At 38.5% G+C, this 20,714-nt stretch overlaps 1 protein-coding gene and 1 long non-coding RNA gene across 4 annotated transcripts; one reads left to right on the forward strand and one right to left on the reverse strand.

Moving 5' to 3' along the window:
- Positions 1-4,251: 4,251 nt before the first annotated feature.
- On the reverse strand, positions 4,252-18,742 carry f8 (coagulation factor VIII, procoagulant component). Of its 3 annotated transcripts, none has more exons than XM_068324993.1 (27): positions 18,527-18,737; positions 18,230-18,330; positions 17,959-18,081; positions 16,832-17,044; positions 16,485-16,667; positions 16,158-16,261; positions 15,440-15,560; positions 15,046-15,334; positions 14,796-14,961; positions 14,616-14,703; positions 13,955-14,166; positions 13,615-13,759; positions 12,487-12,696; positions 10,967-11,844; positions 10,714-10,856; positions 10,323-10,488; positions 9,882-10,121; positions 9,364-9,592; positions 9,083-9,265; positions 8,806-8,922; positions 8,340-8,411; positions 8,144-8,229; positions 7,872-8,027; positions 6,142-6,286; positions 5,802-5,950; positions 5,134-5,316; positions 4,252-4,855 (listed from the first exon to the last, which is right to left on the reverse strand). In XM_068324993.1, exons 1-27 carry the CDS (start codon positions 18,685-18,687, stop codon positions 4,700-4,702), a joined length of 5,019 nt encoding a protein of 1,672 aa, XP_068181094.1. In that variant the 5' UTR covers positions 18,688-18,737; the 3' UTR covers positions 4,252-4,699. The 3 variants fall into 3 exon arrangements, with proteins under 3 accessions (XP_068181094.1, XP_068181093.1, XP_068181095.1); XM_068324992.1 differs by having other exon boundaries at positions 13,955-14,172; XM_068324994.1 differs by lacking the exon at positions 4,252-4,855 and having other exon boundaries at positions 5,174-5,311; positions 13,955-14,172; positions 18,527-18,742.
- LOC137602361 (uncharacterized) lies at positions 17,659-20,689 on the forward strand. Its single transcript, XR_011037156.1, has 3 exons — positions 17,659-17,810; positions 17,976-18,128; positions 19,145-20,689. It is a non-coding gene; the product is annotated as an uncharacterized lncRNA (long non-coding RNA).
- The last annotated feature ends 25 nt before the right edge of the window (positions 20,690-20,714 follow it).

The raw sequence follows: 20,714 nt of genomic DNA on the forward strand, positions 1-20,714 counted from the left end.
TGGTGATAAAAGCCCAAATTTGATAAATCCATCAAGAGCTAAAATCAGAACAAAACTGTCTGGGTCATGACAAACTGTCACCTTGGTGGTCATGGTAGCCGTTCTGGTTTGACATGAAATAAACCCTTTCACATAACCCTTTCTTTGTAACCCCTATGTTATGTAAGACATAACAATTGTACAGATGTAATTCTTTCCATTATGTTAAAGTTCTGCACAATTGTTAGGAATGCCTTCGGAGACTACATTTGATAAGAATATCTACTTGGACCAAAGGCTGCATAAATAAGGCTTGGTTAACGTAAGTTCACTGTGACATCTGTGGGACATATTTAGGGAGCTTCCTTACATTTGGCTCAACCAAGAGAAAGACTAGAAAGCATATTGGATATGTGTTTGGGAGTTTGGTTTGGAAAGAGTTATGTTGACAAGACAACACGACTCTTGGATGACACTAACCTCAAGTATTTGCTTTACAAAGAAATGAAATATATTACTTGTGCCAAAACATCTGAGCTGTGGTTTTGGAGGCAAACCCTTTGACGAAAGTGTCATCTTGCAGTCATTTTGACGGCCGCAGTCAACTGAGTTGATTTGAAACACATCTAAAGTTTTTTTCTAGACATATAGCAAACCCAGCACTTACATCAAACCATTAACCATAGATTAGATGTGCAGCCCTGCCACTTAAGACACTGTGAGGTTAATTGCTTTGAAGCCATAACGATAATTACTAACCATTTAAAGGAGAACACTTTCTCTGCTGCAGCCCATGGACAGATTGAGCATGTCCTTAAAAATGTTATCTCGTCACCATAGCAACATGAATCATTCAGACATGAAGTCCCCATATAACCTGACAATTTTCACACTTCTGTGCAGAAGAGCACATTATGCACATACATGGAAATATTGATCCAAGGTGCTGTCTGCTGAAGTTCCCTGTCAGCTATCATGTTGTCAATAACAATAAACACCTAAACAAAAAAAACATGACACAGTATTTTTTAATGCTGCAGGTACGTTGCATATGAGATGTTCAGCTGGCTTTTTGTCACTGCTTATACATAAATTTACATAATGTGCTGCTTGAGTACTGAATGTTCAAATGTGGAGTGACAATAACACTGATGTGGATGTTGGCCAATAGGTGTCTCCAAACACTACAAATGGGTGCAGGAAACTAGAGTTTCAGTGCAATTGCTCTTGTCCAATAATATGGATTGTCCAGCAGAGAACTCTCTTTCCTCATTTCTGTAAGTGAAACACTGATGTTGAGGAAAGATGTGCTCCCTACAGACAAATGAGGTCTGTTTCAATTTTAAATATACTGTATATGAGTTAGGTTTTATGAGACAATACTTTTTTTTTACAACCAATTATTACGTAAACTGACTGTTTAAAATTTGAAATAATTACACAATTGCATTTTATATATATATATATATATATATATATATATATATATATATATATATATACATACATACACACACACACACACATATATATTTAGCATGAAGCAAGTTTATTTGTGTATCAAGGAAAATATGCAAGGAAATTTTAAAGTGATTGGTTCAAATCTGTTGATGTTTTTTTCAGCTATAAAAAATATCAACATGATAATGATAAAGATAATATATTTTATTTGTTAGAAGCCTTTCTTGGCAATCATAAAATTAAATCACAGAAAAAAGCAACAGCAGTGCAAACAGATTAAATTAAAATAAAATACATATTAAAAGACATAAAAGTGATTACAGTCCAACACAGATTAAAACAACATCAGCCTGTGTGGCCAGAGAGAGTAGGCCAGTCTTAACAGGTGTGTTTTGAGTTTTGAAGTGTGAGAGTGGTTCAGTGTTGCAAAGGTCAGGGAGAGGGAGTTCCAGAGCCGGGGAGCAGACTGACTAAAGGCTCTGCTCCCCATGGTGACCAGGTGGGCAGGGGGAACAGTGAACTGGAGGGAGGAGAAAGGCTATGGTGTGTAGAATTTGGTAAGGGAGATGATTGTGTTGTAGAAGAGCAGCAAATAGCCAGTGAATGGCAGAATATCAGCATTACATCTTGAAAGTTTGAGTCTAGAGCAGCAGATGAGGTCCAGAATGTGTCTTTTACTGTGGGTAGGAAGATAGTTGAAATCCTATACTCTCCAGGCAAGAGGTGAGATCTTTAGTGAGTGGGTTACTGATATTGTCCATGTGGATGTTGAAATCCCTCAGGAGTATTTTTGGTAGGTGAAAGTGAATAGAGAAGAGTCAGAAATGATATGTGTTCAGAGATAAAATCCTTGTTTGGTTCTGGTAGAGGGTGGCAACCATAATGGAAATAGTCCCAGAGTCAATATAATAAACCAATAAAACACAGATAGCAAATCAAAATAAATAGAAGTAAATATAGAGTAAGTGAGACACACTGTACAGTAAATAAAGTATCACACACTAATTCAAATAAAATGTAACCTTTTTATTGAAGGTATGCTGTAATATTCTATTATTAATTTATTTTCTATGTAAATAAATCAGGTTATGTTCAATAACTTTTTTAAAAAATAAATGCACAAGGCAATAAAATATGGAGAGCTGTATCAGAAGGGGCACAAGTGTGTAAAGGAAATGGAAAACAAACAAAAACCAAGGTGGTCAATTTTGTCTTGTGTTTTCTTTCCTGCTATTTTACGGCACTTCCTCAGTAAAGTGGTAATCTGCCAACAGATAAAAAGAGAAGTGAAGCAGGACAAACATTCATGTCTTAGAAAATCTGAACGTTTTTGTCATAAATATGTCATGTTGTAATTATAGTTGGTGGCATTTGACTGGTAATTTCATCTTTTTTATATGAGCAATGTGTAAAACGTTTGAACTTTCCATGTCAAAAAAATAATTGTGCTGGTGACATTCTTATTTTTTGAAGTATATGGCAATATTTCTTCAGCCTGTGCTTTCAATCTGTTGCAAAATAGAAGAAACATTATTTAAAGGAACTATATGGTTGATTGCAAATTGTTCCGAATTGCAAATCTGAATTACAAAACTTCCAAGTTCTCACAGAAACATGCAATGTATCTTCAGTATATGCATGACCTATTCTGACCTAACCCAGCAGATAATCACACCTGTGCGGCTGGCCATGGCCTCTGCTCACCTGTTTCATTTGATTCACATTGTGTGTATTAGTTATCAACCATTGCATACACTTGTTCTGTCCATCACTGAGATTAGGAACAGTCTGTTACTGTTTTCAGAGAGATAAAGTATGACAACCAGGAATAATGTGCTACTGCCATGTCTCTGCGGACGCATGTCCTGTTTGGCATCACTCTCCTCCAAATCAAACACTTCCCTTGCCTGGAAACTTCCTCAGCTGATAATGAGGTGATTAAAAGTTGGTTGGATACACAATCGTGCTCCTTCTGGTTCCATGTTTCACACAGTCAGTCCCAAAACACACACGTTAGAACAGAAACATGCACATAACATGTTGTTCTGACAGCTTCCCTCCCAATCAGTCTAAACGGTTCGTCCTCATCTGTGTACAAATTTGTTTTCATGCCTGTATATTTTAACTCGTGGCAAAACAATGTTGGGGCATAGTCCATTGTTTCTGCAGGGAGGGCCTGGTGGAGGTGGATAAGCCAAAATAACAGATGAGGAACATTTTGGACCAAAAACAGATGGAACAAAAAGCAAATGGAGATAATGTCCTGGAAAGGAGGAATGTTAAAGTCAATAACGTAATAACAGCCTATAACAGAATAAATTTAGCCTGTTTTTGAAATGTAACTAACCAATAACGTAATAAATGGTCAATAAAAGTCCTGAACCGATAAACTAATAACTTTTGGCCAATAATATAACGATTTATCACTAACCCTAACCCCAAATTATTAAATCGGTAGCCAAAAGTTATTACATTATCAATTCAGGACTTTTATCTTGTTATTGGTTACTTATTACGTTTATGGTTAATTACATTTCAAAAACAGGCAAATTTATTACGTTATCTAATGTCATTACATTATCAGCTGGTCTTGTGTTATTGGCTTTTTCAGGGAAGAAAACAAAAGCAAAGAGAGAAACCTCTACTTAAGGAGAAGAAGTACAAGACAGGAAGCATGAAAAAGTGTTTTCTCATTTGCACATGGACAAACACCGACCTGAAATTTGTTATTAGTTTCGAGTGATACATAATTGTTTGAATTTTACTGACGACAGATGTATGATTTTAGGCTTGAAATAATTGACCATAAAATCCTTCAAAATTCATACTTTATATAAATTCTCATAAAGCAGAAAAATACAAAAAACCTTAACCCTTTCAAACAATACAGACCAAAAACTAAAATTTTATACATCTATTGGAATATTCACACACGCTTGCATTCAGAACATTAGCTCTGTCGTTAGCACAGCCACGAAAGGGAAAAGAAAATACTGCGTAACTCAGCTTTGGCAACTACTTTTTTTGTTGCATCGCACATCTTTTTCTACATGAGGTGACCACAGATCACTAATGTAAAAATGTACGGAAGTGACCAAAGAAGAAATTGTGTCAGTTTTACAGACAGCAACAGATAATACATAAGATACAACATGCTTAATCATGTAAGAACATTTGTTATCACTTGTCAAAATAGAACTAAGACATATTACACTCCTAAAATATTGCTGCATGTTTCCGGGAGCTACATTTAGTGGTGTCAGACACTCTGCTGTGTGTCGCATCCCAGGATTTCCAGACGCAGAGCAATGCTATTGATCCAACCTCGCGGGTGAATACGAAGGTAGCGGCCGAATAGAGGCAGATCAAAAACTGTGAATGCTTCCTCGTCTGAATTTTCATTTCCAGTAAATATCTGAGGAAACAAAAAAGATAAAAAAAATATTGAAGGACAGAAAAAGAGAGTTCAGGGGGTGAATGTATTTGTCGAAAACTAAGACACCTAATTAGACACAGCTTTCAAATGTAGGAGAAGGTGCTATTATAGTTGTGAAAGTATGGGAAGCTGTGAGACGGATTTGGACTCAAAGATTAAAAGAAGAAATGAAAAAATCAAAAAGGAATGAAGGAATCTTATTTATGTTAGCTTCCTTCTGAGACTGTCCTGATTTTACAGGAAAAGAGCGAGAGTACCTTCTCTCTTTGGGAGTTCTCTTCCAACACGCTGCTCCAGGAGTGTCCATCATGACTAACAGTGACTGAGAACTCTGTCACCATCATTTGAGTCAGAAGTGATCGTGCTCCTTGGGTCACGACACCTGTGATTCGCTTCACTTTCCCCAAATCAACCTGCAGCCACTCGTGGGGGTTACTGTTCTGGGTTAAAAAGAGCAGAGGAAACATTTCTAAATACCAGTACTTAAAATGAAAATAGTCTTATAAATGAACAAATCAAAATTGGTTGATCATTGCTTGATCATACATGGCTGAGATTTAAAGAACAATCCAACTATTAAAAAACACTAAGCTACTGTGTATAGCTTGGGAGGTATGCAATGTTGACGACAAACGTACTGACCCATATATACTGTCATGTCATATTTTACGTGTAATAATATTTATGTGTAATAATAAGATAGTAAGATAGGTTTGCTGCTTCATGATGAAAAAATCAAGATATTCTAACCAGGTTATATTTAACCCAGAGAACACAAAGCAGGTTTCTCTCGATGTAAAAATATTTTGAGATTGTTTACTGGATAGGACATGAATGTCAATAGATAACAAAATAACAGCTCATCTGTTCTAGTCTTACATAGGGTATGTAGTGCGACTGAGTGCATCTGTGTGTTTCTGTTCACCTTTGGCCTCCAGGCATTGGCTCTGCCTTCCTGATGGAGGCGAGCAAGGCTGGGGGTCCAGCTGAGCAGCAAAGAGGAATAAAATGAAGAGGCACTAATGCTGGGGTCTGGAATCAATCCCTTCTGGAGGCCAAGAGGGAGCGAGCAACCTGGTCTCACACACGCACACGCGCGCGCACACACACACACACACGCACGCACACACGCACGCACGCACGCACGCACGCACACACACACACACACACACATACACACAGAGTGAGACCAAATTCCTATGTGGATAACTGGACAACATACAGTGAATTGTCCTTCAAATTCTGCAGCTTTAAGCAACACTCACTGTTCAGATCGCAGCCCAGCAGCTCCAGTCGAAGAGCTGGCCGCTGTTCAAAGTCCACAGGGTGAATTCTAACATAGCGAGCAACAAATGGCGGAATGAAGCGGTTGCGTTTTATCTTTGAACTGTCCATGTTCCCGTAAAAAATCTGGAATGGAGACAAAAAACACAGTTCAGTTCATGGATTTTGGGTCATGTTAAATTATACAACTAACTGAATCTTCAGATCACAAAGAAGCACATGTTATTACACTCGTGTACTCTTTGTTGTTTTTTGTCCAGAGACTTGAAACTAGCTTGAAAGAGGGTTTTTGTAATTTAAATTTCATAATTCTTGTCATGGTCTCAGAGACTGCTAGTTCCCATTTACCAGGAAATACTGACTGACACACACCTTCTGTGCGACATACTGTATATAAAAAATCAAAAAACAAATAATTCACCTCCTGTGACTTCAGTAGCTCAATATAGGACCAACAAGTAACAACCAACGAGTAAAAACACTAACATAAAAATAAAGTACCTCTGTCTGAAGAAACAGACAGAAAAAGGATAGGAACATTTTCATGTAAAATAGAAACATTTCAGTGTAAAATAAAAAACAACAAACAGACAAATATATAAATACATTTTCTGTTTGTTTCAAGCATCAAAAAGTTGAGATATCTTGCGATGTCACAACTCCTATTGCACTACTGCAACGCTGGTGTATTATGTGGTGCAATTCTCTGACAGACTTAATACTGCTCAAAACAAAGTACACAGTCAAGGAGCGGCACCAAATTGTACAGTGATATTGTAAAAATTGTAAAAATATTGTAAAAATTCTTAAAAATCTTTAAAGGTATAGCGAGTTGAATCAATAGTTTAATAGGATTTGGCAAGCATTCCAAATTTATTGTTTAATGAGACAGAAAGACAAAACCTCTGAAAAGTAAGTAAATGGTACTTGGTGCATCATATTTAAATTTTAAAATAACTTTAATGAGGTGGTAATTTGGTTTAGCAATAAATACTAAAAAAAATTGTCCATAGCCACTCACTGTGTGTTTCAATATGATATAAAGCTACAAGAGGAGAGGATCCATTTGCTTCTAAACTTCCAAAATGAGACATGAAAGAATGCAATACGGGTAAACCTCGGCTTACGTTGCTGATTGGTTCAAGGAGACAGGACATGAGTCGGAAATTTTTTTTAGATTTCGGATTAACTTGTCTCCAGGCTACACTGAAAATAACCATCCTTATTGTTCTGTACTTTATTTATGAATGCATTATCGATAATATATGCTAAACACAAATCTTTTTTAAACTTACAAAGAAATACATTTTATTTTTTAATATGGTACAGAAAAAAACATCACCTTCTCGCTCTCAGCCACTTCTTCCGCTTTTTAGAGGCCATCCCCGCTCAATACGGGCTAACATAATATGATGTATGTTTTTATTCTTACTTATTGTACGTAACATAATATTATGTGCTTTTAACAGTTTACTCATAATTTTTTGAGTCCAATATTTGTGGTGGACAGACGTAAAGATGAGATAATTGAGGTAAAATTGTTTTTAATTTATTCTGTGTATTTTTTTGACAACAATGTAAATCAAAATGATATAAGCTGAGGTATATCTGTGCTAAGGAAGACTCCTGAAGAAAAAAATTACTGTTTATTCTCCATTCTAATAGTAACGCTAACCTGACTATACCATGTAGGTTGTGTGTGAGGACATACAGGGGTCTGACTGGTGCTGCTTCCTCTGTAAGTGGTCCAGACTTCCTGGTCCAGACTGTAGGATACGGTGAAGACTATGATGTAGTTGTCCCTCAGCTTTGCCCTGACTCCCTGTGTCTGCACACCATGCAGCAGCGTAGGATTCCAAAGGTCAACCTAATGCCAACAATTTGCATCAATTACAAAAAAATATTAGGCGCTGTATAATGATGCATAAGCATGAAATAGCAAATGAGGTAAAAGGTCAAAAGGCGACAGAAAGAATGCTTTACCTGTATCCACGACCTCTTGTTCTTGCCCATCCAGGCATTGATATAACCAGACTGATCCAGTCTTGCCAGCTCTGGCTTCCAGTTATCTGGACACGTGTAAAAACACATACAACTCAGGGTCCCAAAACCTTGTAGGAAACAAAACACGAAACAAAACAAAGCAAAACAAAACAAAACAACCAAAGCAACTTCTTACCTACGTAATCCGATGCTGTGATTTGGGAATCCTCAATTCTTCCTGATTTCATTCCCAGAGGCAACATACATTCTGAATATCAGGATGAGAAGATTCCAGCTCATTACTGAACATTTCTATTTTTCATAATGTTCATTTAAAATTATGAATTAAATGCAATTAAAACTAAACTATGATGTTGGCATTTTATCATCTTGTCTGCATGGCTACAGGTACTATGTTTGTGTTTAGTGTGTTGTTATGTTCAAATTTATCTTCTAATTTTAATTTTAGCACATTAGCTTGCTCTGCTAGTGTTCAGTGTCAGATTTACACCGTACATCCGAGGTTGATTAAAACTGCTTTTACGAGCTAAGCTTTAATGAGGTGCGTTGGCAAGGTGGAAGTTTTAACTTATTGATGGTCAGACACTGATGGAAAAAAAAATAATCTGTGTGTGTGTGTGTGTTCTATTGCCTGTACTCACGTGGATTATGGACCAGTAGTTTAGCCCTCATCCCAGCCTGCTGGTAATCCCCTATAGCACACTCCACCAGCCATGTGCCAACAGTGGAGGGTCTCATCTCCAATGTTCCAAACACTCCTAGTTAACAGATAGCATTGAACTAAATGAAATAATAGTCAAGGTATTGGGAGTCCAAAAACATGAATTGGTTAAAACACACACAGATTAGAATTAGTTTGGTTGGTTTAATTATTGTATTTGCATACTCATCAGTTGATGTGTGTTTAATTGTGTTTACCAGGGAAGAGGTTGTACACCCCCATACGGTGTTCCTGCTTGGTATGAAGAGTGAAAGGTAAACCATGGAACTGTACAGCATGGTACTCTCCATCACTTCCTACATTGAGCAGATACCACCTGACTTGCTGGTTCTGAGCGACCAACAGACCAGGAAGTGTTTCTGCCACATATCCATTTATCGCTAAGGAAAATTGAAAAATGTTTATATTAATTTGGAGAACTTACAAAACTACAGTGAAGTTACTCCAATATCAACAGTAAAGCTTATATTGTCTCCACCTGCAAATTTGTTGCTGATGTGATACCAGGGGTCATCAGTGCTGGCATAGCAGGGTGGAGCACAGTACCGCATCAGGTTCTGCTCCAAATACCAGCTTTTAGTTTCATCAAAAGTGTGGAAAAGGAGGGAGAACTCCTGGACATGTGGCTGTGTGAAATGATGAGGCTTGATGGTACCAGCCTTACAGATAACCATGGGACCAATCAGACCTGAATGAAGGTCCCTCTCCTTCAACACAGTGAAGAAATCACATTAATCTCCTTTTGATAGCTTTTTTTTTTTCCAGAAATAGTAACAGCAAAGTAAGACAAAACAAAACATAGTTAAACAAAGGCAAAGCAGTTTGCGTCATGCTAAATGCTCAACATTAGAAACTATAACAATTGTCATCTAGACACAGGTATACTGTGTGTAAACATATTTAAAATATAGCCACACCCATTACATTATCCAGGACATGTTGCACCTTTATGAACATTAATGCCAGAAGAAGCCATAGAAGAAGACATGCACGGACCTTGTCCACAGTTGAATAGTAAGCCCCAGTCTTGCAGTCAAATTCAGTATCTGTTGGTCCTTGCATCCTGGTTATTCTCCAGGTATACCTCCGCACCTCCCCAGGAGCCAGAGGATCTCCTGGAACCCCAGGTGGAACAGAGGAGGCATGTGTTTGGGCAATGCCAGCCCCCTGGCTGCGATCGTAGATGCCATGAAGGTGAAAGGAGTAAGGCCTGGATGCCTTGTTTTTGAAAATGACCTTAAATACAATAGAGGGTTTTATAATTCCTGGATTTATGGATTATCATATGTTATTTATGCTCACAAATAATTCCTGGATTTATGGATTATCATGTTATTTATGCTCACAGCACTAAAGCAAAGCACCTGAGTGGAAATAGTAACAATAGAACAGCATTTACAGTATTTTTTTTATTTATTTATAGGATAAGCAACTCACAGTGAGGAGATCATTAATCTCTGTCCTTATTAAAGGTCCCATGATTCCTAGGTGCTCCTGGAGCTCTCCTCTGCTCACAGGCTCTTGGAACCCTTCATCTCTATAGGCTCGAAACACCACTTTCTTATACTGGGGCAAGAACTTCCTCATCCCTCGATGCATTTCTCTAAATTTGTGAAATATTTATCTTTAGAGGAACAATGAAACAGTCTTCTGTGTTAAATCACACTGAATATGCTAATTAAGACCATACCAAAACCTAATGCTTACAATTGTACGTACAATATATGCAAATTTTTATACTTCGTTTCTCATGGCAAGAGGATTGCAATGTAACAGTGTAAGGGCCAGTTAGCGTAAGAACAGTTCATTTCATATTCTGCACAGACACCTGGGTTTGATGAGCTGATGTGGTTTCCTGACACCGTAGTCCCAGAGAATCTCTTCTGCAGCAATATAGTGGTGCTGATACCTGACCTCTCCAGATCGCGGCTTAATCTCATTTGTGGCATATTCGTCTGATGTGTTGTTCACCTATAACAAAATTTAGAAGGTACTGCAGTTGAGAGAACAGTGTTTGTCATTAACTTACAGAGAAATATGCACCAAATAAATGTACAAAAGACACACAGAGAAAACACTACCTCTTGGCTGTAGTCATCATAATCAAGGGACAGAGCGATGCCTGTTAGGTTTCTATCAGCGGTGTTGTTGTATTCCAGGACTTGAGGTTGCTCAGGTTTGGATGTACTGTAGTTTTTATTCATGTTTTGTGAACTATTTTGTTCTTTAGTTGAGACCTTCTTGCTCAACAATAATTTGCTGGTCAGGGAGATGTTGCTGCCCTCCTCATGCTCTCCTGTTGGCTCAGTGATAACACTTGACATTTCGCTCCTTTGCTCAGCTGTCACCTCAGCTCCAATGTTGGTCTTATTTTCCACTGCTTGTTCTCGTATCACTATCACAGCTCCCCCTCCTCCCCCTCCTCCTCCCCCTCCTTCTCCTCTTTCTTCCTCTACTTCTTCTGCAGCTCCAGACCTGATATCTACATCTGTCCCATTGCCCTCAGCTTGTCTTCTTTGCCTCACACCTCCCTCTCTGTTGTGTTCAGTCTCATTGCGAGAGGTTTTCCACTCGCCATCTATCTCCATTTCCTCCAAGATATCCAGTGGGATTCCTCCATCCTGTGAGGTTACTGTCACCTTCTTCAGCTGACACCCTGGCTGTCCTTCTACCCCAGTCCCTTCAGTTTTACTGTCAGTGACATTTTGACCAGATATGTTCACTGACTGAGTGTTGTTAATAAGGGTTTTGTTACATACTCTAATCCATATCGTGCGATTTTGGGGGCTTTTGCCCCTCGGCTGTAGATCGAGCTGATCAATAAATTCGGAGATATCGTCTTCATCCGTATCATGATCAACCAGTGGGAGGTCTCCATTGTCACAAGGACGAACTGTGTAATAGATACTCATTCCCCGACTCCTGAGGCTGCCATCAAAGGCACTGATCTCCCACTCACCTGAAAGAAGGCAAAGGTCAAAAGTAATATAAGTCAAGAACAATGATAAAAACAATCATAAAAACACTGTTATGTCTGTTTTTTATGTACTGTAAGTACACACATAAGGTCTTTCTTCAGGAAACATGACAATGCTCAAATTATCTAGCATAGAAGTGACATAGAGCAAGCATTGCAGGCCTTTAATTTGCTGCATTGTTAAATCTTGAAGTTTATAGCTTAAACACTCAGATTTGTTGTTCCAAATATTTTTTTTCCACTAATGTTGTACCAAAGCACCAACACAAAAACATCAAGTCATTTCAAATCAATTGTTTTGGATATTTATGAATGGTATGAATTTTTTGAGTTATCAAAAGGTACAAACAACAGAATAGCGATGAAACTACATTATAATTTTGCCGTACTATAATCCAAAGGAAAAGAAAGGAAAGGAAAGGAAAGGAAAGGAAAGGAAAAGGGAGGAAAAGGGAGGAGAGGAGAGGAGATGAGAGGAGAGGAAAGGAAAGGAAAGTACAATTTAATCAATTAATCCAACATGTAGTATGAAAAACACACTGACAGGTCGTTGGGCTATGCTAATGCCTGTGCTGCAGCACATCTGGAACGTCCTCTGAAAAATGACTAAAACTTCTATCTCACCCATCACGTCAGGTTCCATGGTGACGGTCACACCAGTCATGGGGAACAGGGTAAGGACAGACTGATAGAGGTCCTGGTACTGGAAGAGGTTTCCAGTGAAGTAAACGGAGAGGAAATCACTCTGGGTACCCACATTGGCTACATGCCAGAAGGCAACATCAGTTTTACAAATCACAAACTGACGGCCGCTGAACATGATGCCATTCACACCTGAAGGTGAAGGGAAAGTTATTTACTTTAGACTGATGATCTGATAACTCGCATTCGCGCATCAAAGCTTGCAACTTCACCTCATTGCAGATTTTTGGTAGGCAGTCACGTGACGCTGTACATGCATGCTATTGGCTGACCGCAACCGGAAGTGCGCTACGTTCCGTGAGTCTCAGACTTACGTGAGACACAGAAGTGCTTTAAACAATTGATAAGAGTGTGGGAAAAGGTAATACAGATAGAAGGTGGTATCAGTATGGGGAGAGTTCATAAACTTTTAAATTAATGTAAATAAAAAGAAATAGTTTGTCGCTCTATCGCGGAATTCATTAATGGCGTGTGGTTCCTGGAATGCATTAACTGCAAAGAACAAGGGCGCACTAAAAACAATTATATGTTTCAAACAACAACAAATACAGTTGCCAAGGTTGAGGGATTTATCAAATAAGGACTTTTAAAGGGCTATAAATTTTCACTTACTAAAATCAAATTGACAACATGGAAAAGATAATGGTAAATAAATCTTGAATTATCTCCAAACTCCACAGCTCCTCATGGAATTAATGAAACATTAACACAACATTAGTTAAGATGTCTGAGACCCACAATTTATAAACTATAAAACCATATAAATCAGGCTGGAGTGGGACCAGAGGCGCAGCCTAAAAAGAGTAACTATTGGATCTACTTTTGGCCGGTAGTGAGAAACGCAAATTCCAATGATTGCTAATAGGCAACTGCAATGTTCATGTTTATGCCACAAAAATGTTGTGGGTATACAGTAAATGAATAACATTTCGGTTCAGGACATGTCTTTATTATTATTTCAAGTTAAGTTTGGTCCATATTTCATTATGATTGCATGGAGTAATTTTTCACTGACAATTTGAAATTAGCATGCAGATGTGGTGAACTCACTGTAAATGACGTTGGAGTTGTAGAATGATGGGTCGGTGGTGTTGCAGGGGTTTTTCTTGGACTGCAGCATGTTTTCTTTAATGTACCAACTTTTGTTCTCATCAAACACAGCAAATATTATGCTCCACTCTTTATCTGGCCCAAACTGCATGCAATGATAAATTCGGTCAAGGAGACAAACATTGACATTAATATACAGTAGATGAGAAACAATTTTGTTGCCTGTATGTATCTTTACATTTATAAGGGACTTCTTCAAATAATTTCTTTCTGGTTATGAGTCTATGAAATTGCTATGCCTGTAGCTTGACAATATTTATTATATAAACACTCTTCTCACCAGACGTCCTCTTGTATCGATGGCGTTGTTCTTGCAAATCAGTAAGGTGCCCACCAGTCCAGAGGCCAAGTCCCTCTCTGGGGATACAGTGCTCTGATACAGCTGGGTGAGACACTGGGGGTCTTCATTCAAGGGTCCATCATCAGGAGTTAGTCTCCAAACGTAAGTTAACGTCTCATTGGGGGAAACTCCCATGGAGCGCAAGTCTTTCTCTGCACCTGATTCATAAAAGTAAATGTAACGTGTTGGAAGTTTGAAAACTTGCAAAAAAGTTCAAATATAAGATCAATGCACATTACTCTAAAGAACAGAGAATGAAAAACATTATTTCACATAATTAAATGAAAATGAAAATAAAAATCCATCAATTTTACACACTAGTGATACATGTCACAGACATTCTAACATTTAATTATATATTTCAAAATAAAACTGAGAAATTCAGTACATGCAATATCAAAATTTTAATAATTCATTCATTTTCTCAACCTCTTATTCTGTTTAGAGTTACGGTGGTTCTCCACAGACTTTGCAATACAAGGCACTTTTAAGAAATATGGTGCAATCCGTTAGCAATCTAAAGCGTCCTCTGAAAACTCATCACTTTGTATTTTCGATGAAGTTACACAAAGTCTGTCTATTGGTTCACTCTCATGCTTACCTGGTGTGTCTCTCTGCACGAGATGGATCCTGGTAAGACCATTGGGGTAGATATTAAAAGGGCGACTGGCCAAATTTCTCAAAGTGATCTGGAGACACAAATCAAACCAACACCCAATCGGTGAAAAGCTGTGCAGGTTTTCTGAGTTGCATATTATCAGTTCTGGAGAATTAGACTCACAATGATTTCATCGTTGACTTTTCCTTTCAGAAGCGGACCCAGGAGTGTCCTAGCTGGGTTTTTCCTCTGAGTGAAAGATGCATCTGTGTATTCCACATACACTGCCTTCTTGTACTTGTATTCCAGGTGATGGGGAGCTGGTTTAAAATATCTTGACTGAAACTCACTGTTGGGTCAAAGATATCTCCGAATCAATTCAGTAACTGTCTTTATTTTCCCCTCCATCCTTACCTTCCTCCATCATTCCTACCTGTCGGTTGGTTTGAGATGAGGAGCGTAGTCCCAGGTGACTTCTTCAATGGCAATGTAATGTTCCCAGGTTTTGAACTGATCTCCTCTGCTGCCCCTGGCTTGAAATAGGGGTTTCTTAGGCTGGTAGTTTATGGTGTTGAACAAATCCTCACTGAGTTCATAACTGTAATCGTCACTATAATCGTTGCCGTAGTCTTCATCATTGTGTTTGACATTGCGCAAGTCAGGACCCGGGATAAGGACAGGGTCAGGACATTTCTCCACCGTGAAAATAGCGTTCATTCCATCTGGGTAGAGAAGTAGCACACAGAATTAATATTTAAATAGTGGAAATAATTTGATTAAGGACACAGAATGTCTTAGGTTTAGGATATATTTCGGGCCTTTCTTACAATATTGATGGTCATGTATCCGACAGCTGATGAGGAAGCGGCCTACAACAGCAGGTCTCATTTCTGCAGTGATGAAGGTCATAGGGGTCATCTCCATTGTGACCTTACGATGGGACAAAACCTAAAAAATATGAAAGCAAACAATTATATTTTCACTAAAGCCAAATTGTAAATTTCAGTCATCACAGGAAAAAAAAAAACCAATATTCTGCCTTAGAATAATCAATCTATTAACAAAGGTGTCTTTTGGTGAAGGGCTTCCACTAAAATTTTGAAGATGTACTGAAACTTTGTGGAGTCAGACTAGTTTTTGCTTCCAGGTTAATCAAGCTTAGACGTGTCCTTCCACCTCTTCACTGTATCTACAGAAAACAAGGATGATTCCAAGCTTTTCATCCAGGTCTTAGTATGAAAAAACATATTTTTAAAAAAGAAAATGGATACATGGATAAATGGTAGCATTTTCAGTGGAATAAGTGACATGCAGTTCAACAGTTGCAGTTCTTCGAAGCTAAGTACAAATACTGTGGTGCATGAGTCAAAACATAATCAGATGACTCCTACAAAAGCCACAAACAGCTAAAAAAGGGGTTGTTCCAACAATAAAACTTCCATATACTTCATGCAGTTTTGACATCTTTAGGCTCTGTTGTTTATTAATGTACCTTTGAAGAAGAATTTATGCTGAACACGTCTTTCTACTACAAACTTGAATTACCTCAAGAGAGTGATGCTGAAACTGAATGGAGTGGATTTCTGGAGCGGTGCCCATCCCGATCAGATGCCAAGTCACATGAGTACGGCCTTGACACATTTTCAAACCTACACAGACACGTACACACACACACACACACACACACACACACACACACACACACACACACACACACACACACACACACACACACACACACACACACACACACACACACACAGAGTGTGAGACCAAATTCCTGCATGGACAACATAGAGTGAACACTGAAGCCACTAATGCCTGTTAGCAACACTTTAGGTTACAGCGTCGTTACAGTTACAATTTCACTACCAGGCAATGTAGAGTTGACATATCCATTGATGGTATGGTATTCCTTCCTGTTGTTGCCCCTCTTGAAGTTCTCACTGCTCCTCCTTTCTCCTACTTCTCCATACCAGCTCTTGGTCTCATCAAACACAGCGAACAGCAGGACAAATGCTGGATTTTTCCTCAAGCCATTTTCTGTGAAGGCACCTGGCAAAAACACACACACACACACGCACACACACACATGATATATTACAAGCAGGAGCATCAAGAACATCTTGTAATTCCTATTAAATTCCTTTTTAATTGGAAACACTTTGTGAAAGAGGTCAGAGGTACCCATTATTCCCTTTACCCGACCACACACTAACTTGTTTTGCAGATGAGCAGTGCACCAATGAGTCCTGAGTTCATATCTCGAACTGTGTCCACTTGGGATGAGTAAGAATAGGTAAGGCACTCAGGGTCACTGGTGGTGGGGCCGTCCTTGGGGCTGATGTCCCACACATACTCAAAATATCCTCCAGGAAAGACAGCATCATCTTCCTTCTCTTGGCCTCCTGTGGAGTCATCATACCCAACTCCTGGAAAGTAAGCGTGGTATGACTCCTCAATTTTCTCTCAGCAGTAGAGGTGAGTCAATACAGGGAAACTAGCACTTCATCATTAAAAATATGGTTATTTTAATTTGAAAGATTTACTCTACTGCACATTTAAGTCTCATTGCACTCAAATATATTCTTTAGTCAAATATAGTCTTTAATTTACTGCTTTAAAAACACATCAAGATGAAGCACAAGGTCTCCTATCAGACATGTCCAGAAACACACACAGAGGCTCTTTACTCTACCCTTAATGAAGCCTATTTGTTTGATTACAAGTGGACATGTGACCAGATCTTTCCTGGATGTGACAGGTGCAGCTTTTCAGATTATGAAGAACTCTTTTATGAGAATCTACCCCGTGGCAAGACAGCATGAGCCCTTTAGCCTTTTTCCAGGAAGTGACTGCTGTAGATCTACAGGAGCGTTAGGACATATGCCAACACCTTCTGTGGTGGTTATTACCCCCTAAAAAAACTTCTCAGATCAGGGAAATTCAATTATCTTCTTTGTTGTCATTTAATTCTATTCAAAGAAAAAAAAAATAAACGTTTTATTCCTGATTCCTTTATGTATTCTGTATGGAGAATTTATGCCTTAAGACTGACCCTTTGGCTCGGTTTATGTTACACATAATCTGCACACGCAAGATAGTGATAACAGTTACGCTCCCCATTTCTAAGGAAGGAAGGAAGGAACTTATTCTCGACTCTCATGAAAACTCAGATTCGACTCATGAAAAACAAGAGTAAGACCTGGAGTTCTCATTAATGGATTAATACTTTCTGCTTATGACTCATCAATGTTGTAACTTGCTTAAGTGATCGTGAGTCAGTAATGAACAAGAAGAAAAGGATGCTTCTGACTCAAGCACTTCATACGAACTAGTCGTCTACCTTCTGATTGTTTCCAGTAGGTTATCCCCACAGGGCTGATGCTGTAGGGCTGAGAGGCCAGGTTTTTGAAGTGGACGACCACCCTTTCACCAGCCTGGGCTACAATCACCGGGCCTAGAATACCTGCAAACAGAGTGTTCTTGAAGAAACCATGGTCCCAACATACACAGGTACTTCATTTAAAGCAATGAAAACACTGTAAAATTTTACTTTTCACTTTACATTGAAACGTTTAGAAGCTTATCATTTGAACAAATATTAATGAACATACCTGTCCATTCAGGTCTCGTTTTTGGTACAGTGTATGTGGCGTCTAGATACTCCCTGTAAACGGCCTTGATGTATTTTTGAGGCATATCTTTATACCTCTTCCTTAAAAAAAATCAATCAATCAATCAATCAATCAAATGATAAGATATCTAACTAATCAGCATCGAACTTTTTTTTGTGGTATAAGTGCTTATATTTTTTTTTTTTTACATAAAAATCGATTATTTGTCTTGATTTGTATCTGACGGTGAAATGTGTCACAGAGAGGTCTGCGTTACTTAAATGAATGCATCTTTACCTTTGGTCAGATGCCGGGTCAGCATCGTCCAGGTGGGTATAATCCCAACCGATTTCTACAGCTGCTATGTAATACTCTCTCACCGCGGCGGCAGGCTGCTGCACCTGTCCTCCGGACCAGCGGATCATCAGCACCACCAGCAGTAGAAACATGTCATCCATGCTTGTATCAGCTCCACTTTGTCCCCGGGCAAAAACTGCTGCCCCAGCCGTGGTCTGAAATATTTGAAGAGGGGCGGGGTGGAGCGAGCACGTGGGGCGCGAAGTGAGAGATCCGTTAGTGGAACCCCGCTGGTGTCGGGGGGGGGGGGGGGGGTAAACACATAATGAGCTATTACACAATACTGTGCTCCTAAAAATACTATACTTGAAAAAAATAACACTTCATTAAAAATTTGATTTCAATTTCCCCCCCCCTATGCCTGTGATTGAACTGTGACACTTCTCTGTATTCACTTATTATTTCGTATTTTAAAAAACAATTTTCTTAAAAATATTATCTTTTTGCGGCGACTTGTATGTATTTAGTTTTTGATATTGTTAAGAACTTGTATCAATGTATTCTTATACATGTACTTCTCCCACATAACCGAACTGTTTTCTCATTTCTGAATTGTAGCGGCTGAAGGTAGAGGGAGAGGAGCGTCATTCATCACTGGACTTTACCGCCATCTAGCGGCTGATTAGCGATACTGCCGCACAAATAATTCCTTTTAATTACGATGTAAGAATTTTATAAAGGTTGTCAAAACAGATATAGGAACAACCGATATCACATAATTTCAGATTTAGATATTTAGATATCTGTCTATATCAGGGGTGTCAAAGTTAAATACACGGAGGGCCAAAAAACAAATTTACTACAAGCCAAGGGCCAGACTGCTTCAATATTTATTAAAACATATTGAAATGAAGATAGCCGATTGAATCAAGAGCTAACACAGTGCATATTATGTAATGATTAAATAAAGCAATATTTTGTTGTGGCTCCGTCAGTAACTTCAAGGGGAAACTTTTTTCAACAGGCAAACAGCAAGAAAGTAAATTTCCTTCAAAAACAATATGTTCCTTAAGATAAATGCATAAATTAAATTACATGCATTATAAAGTGAAAGTATATTATTGTGCATGCACAATGATAATGCACTATTGTGCAAAAAAATAGTATTGTGCTGCTCTATGATTCTATCAATCTCTGCTTTCAAATAGTAAAATAAAAAATTCAAATCAGTTGTATCCTTTTTCATGGCTCATATCTGCAATTTTCCCTGAGTCCATTCAACTGAGATAAATATGAATAAAAATACAAAAATCTATGATCTAAATCTATATTATACTTAGATTTTACTGTATTTGTGTCTTGCTATATAACAATACAAAATTCTGTTGCCGACAGGGTCAGTGTCAAAATGGCTGTAATCACCTATTTTTAAAAAATTACCTATGTGCATTTAAATTTTGTAGACCTTCATATTTAATAAACTAATGACCGTGAAAATTCCAAGATTTTCATAAAGGTTGCAAATTAAACTCTTCAAACAGAATAAAATGTCAAACATCTCTAATATACTGCTCGATTTTTGACTAACTTCTGGTTGTAAAAGAAAGCAAAACATTTTGCATGTGGAAAGGGTCATTCAACATTTTCATTATAGATCCCAAGAGTTCATTAGGAAATGAGTCATTTTTTACTGGTTAAACATTAAAATGATACGAGTTATGACAAGAATATGATACACAGCTTTTAGAGTTAATACGTTAAAGAAAAAGTTAACAGCTATTCGGTCTTCCTGTTGATTTCAAACTTAAACACGGCTCAGCTTCGACACCCTGAGGACATTAGGATTGTCCCCGTGTCACCCCCCCCCACTCCCTCAGAAGCTGATAATAGACTAATCACAAAAGCTATTTTTGACTGGGTGGTAGCGTATGTGGTGTACTACTGGTTAAAAATTAATATTCATTGCTATCCCTAGCCGGGATAGGAATGAATGGCTCTCTAGAAGACGTCTAGGAGGCGGGTGGTACTGCAGCCGGCTGGGGGGAGCGATAGACCCAAAGAGCTGGATGGCAGGAGCTGGTGTTGATGGCTGCCAGCTGGGTACTCAGCTGCGTCACGATGGTGGAGAGTTGCTGCAGGTGCTCCATTACTCGCAGCAGCATCGTCTCGTGTTGGCCGACCAATGCTC

This window comes from Antennarius striatus, chromosome 10, assembly GCF_040054535.1.
Source record: "Antennarius striatus isolate MH-2024 chromosome 10, ASM4005453v1, whole genome shotgun sequence".
Taxonomy (NCBI): domain Eukaryota; kingdom Metazoa; phylum Chordata; class Actinopteri; order Lophiiformes; family Antennariidae; genus Antennarius; species Antennarius striatus.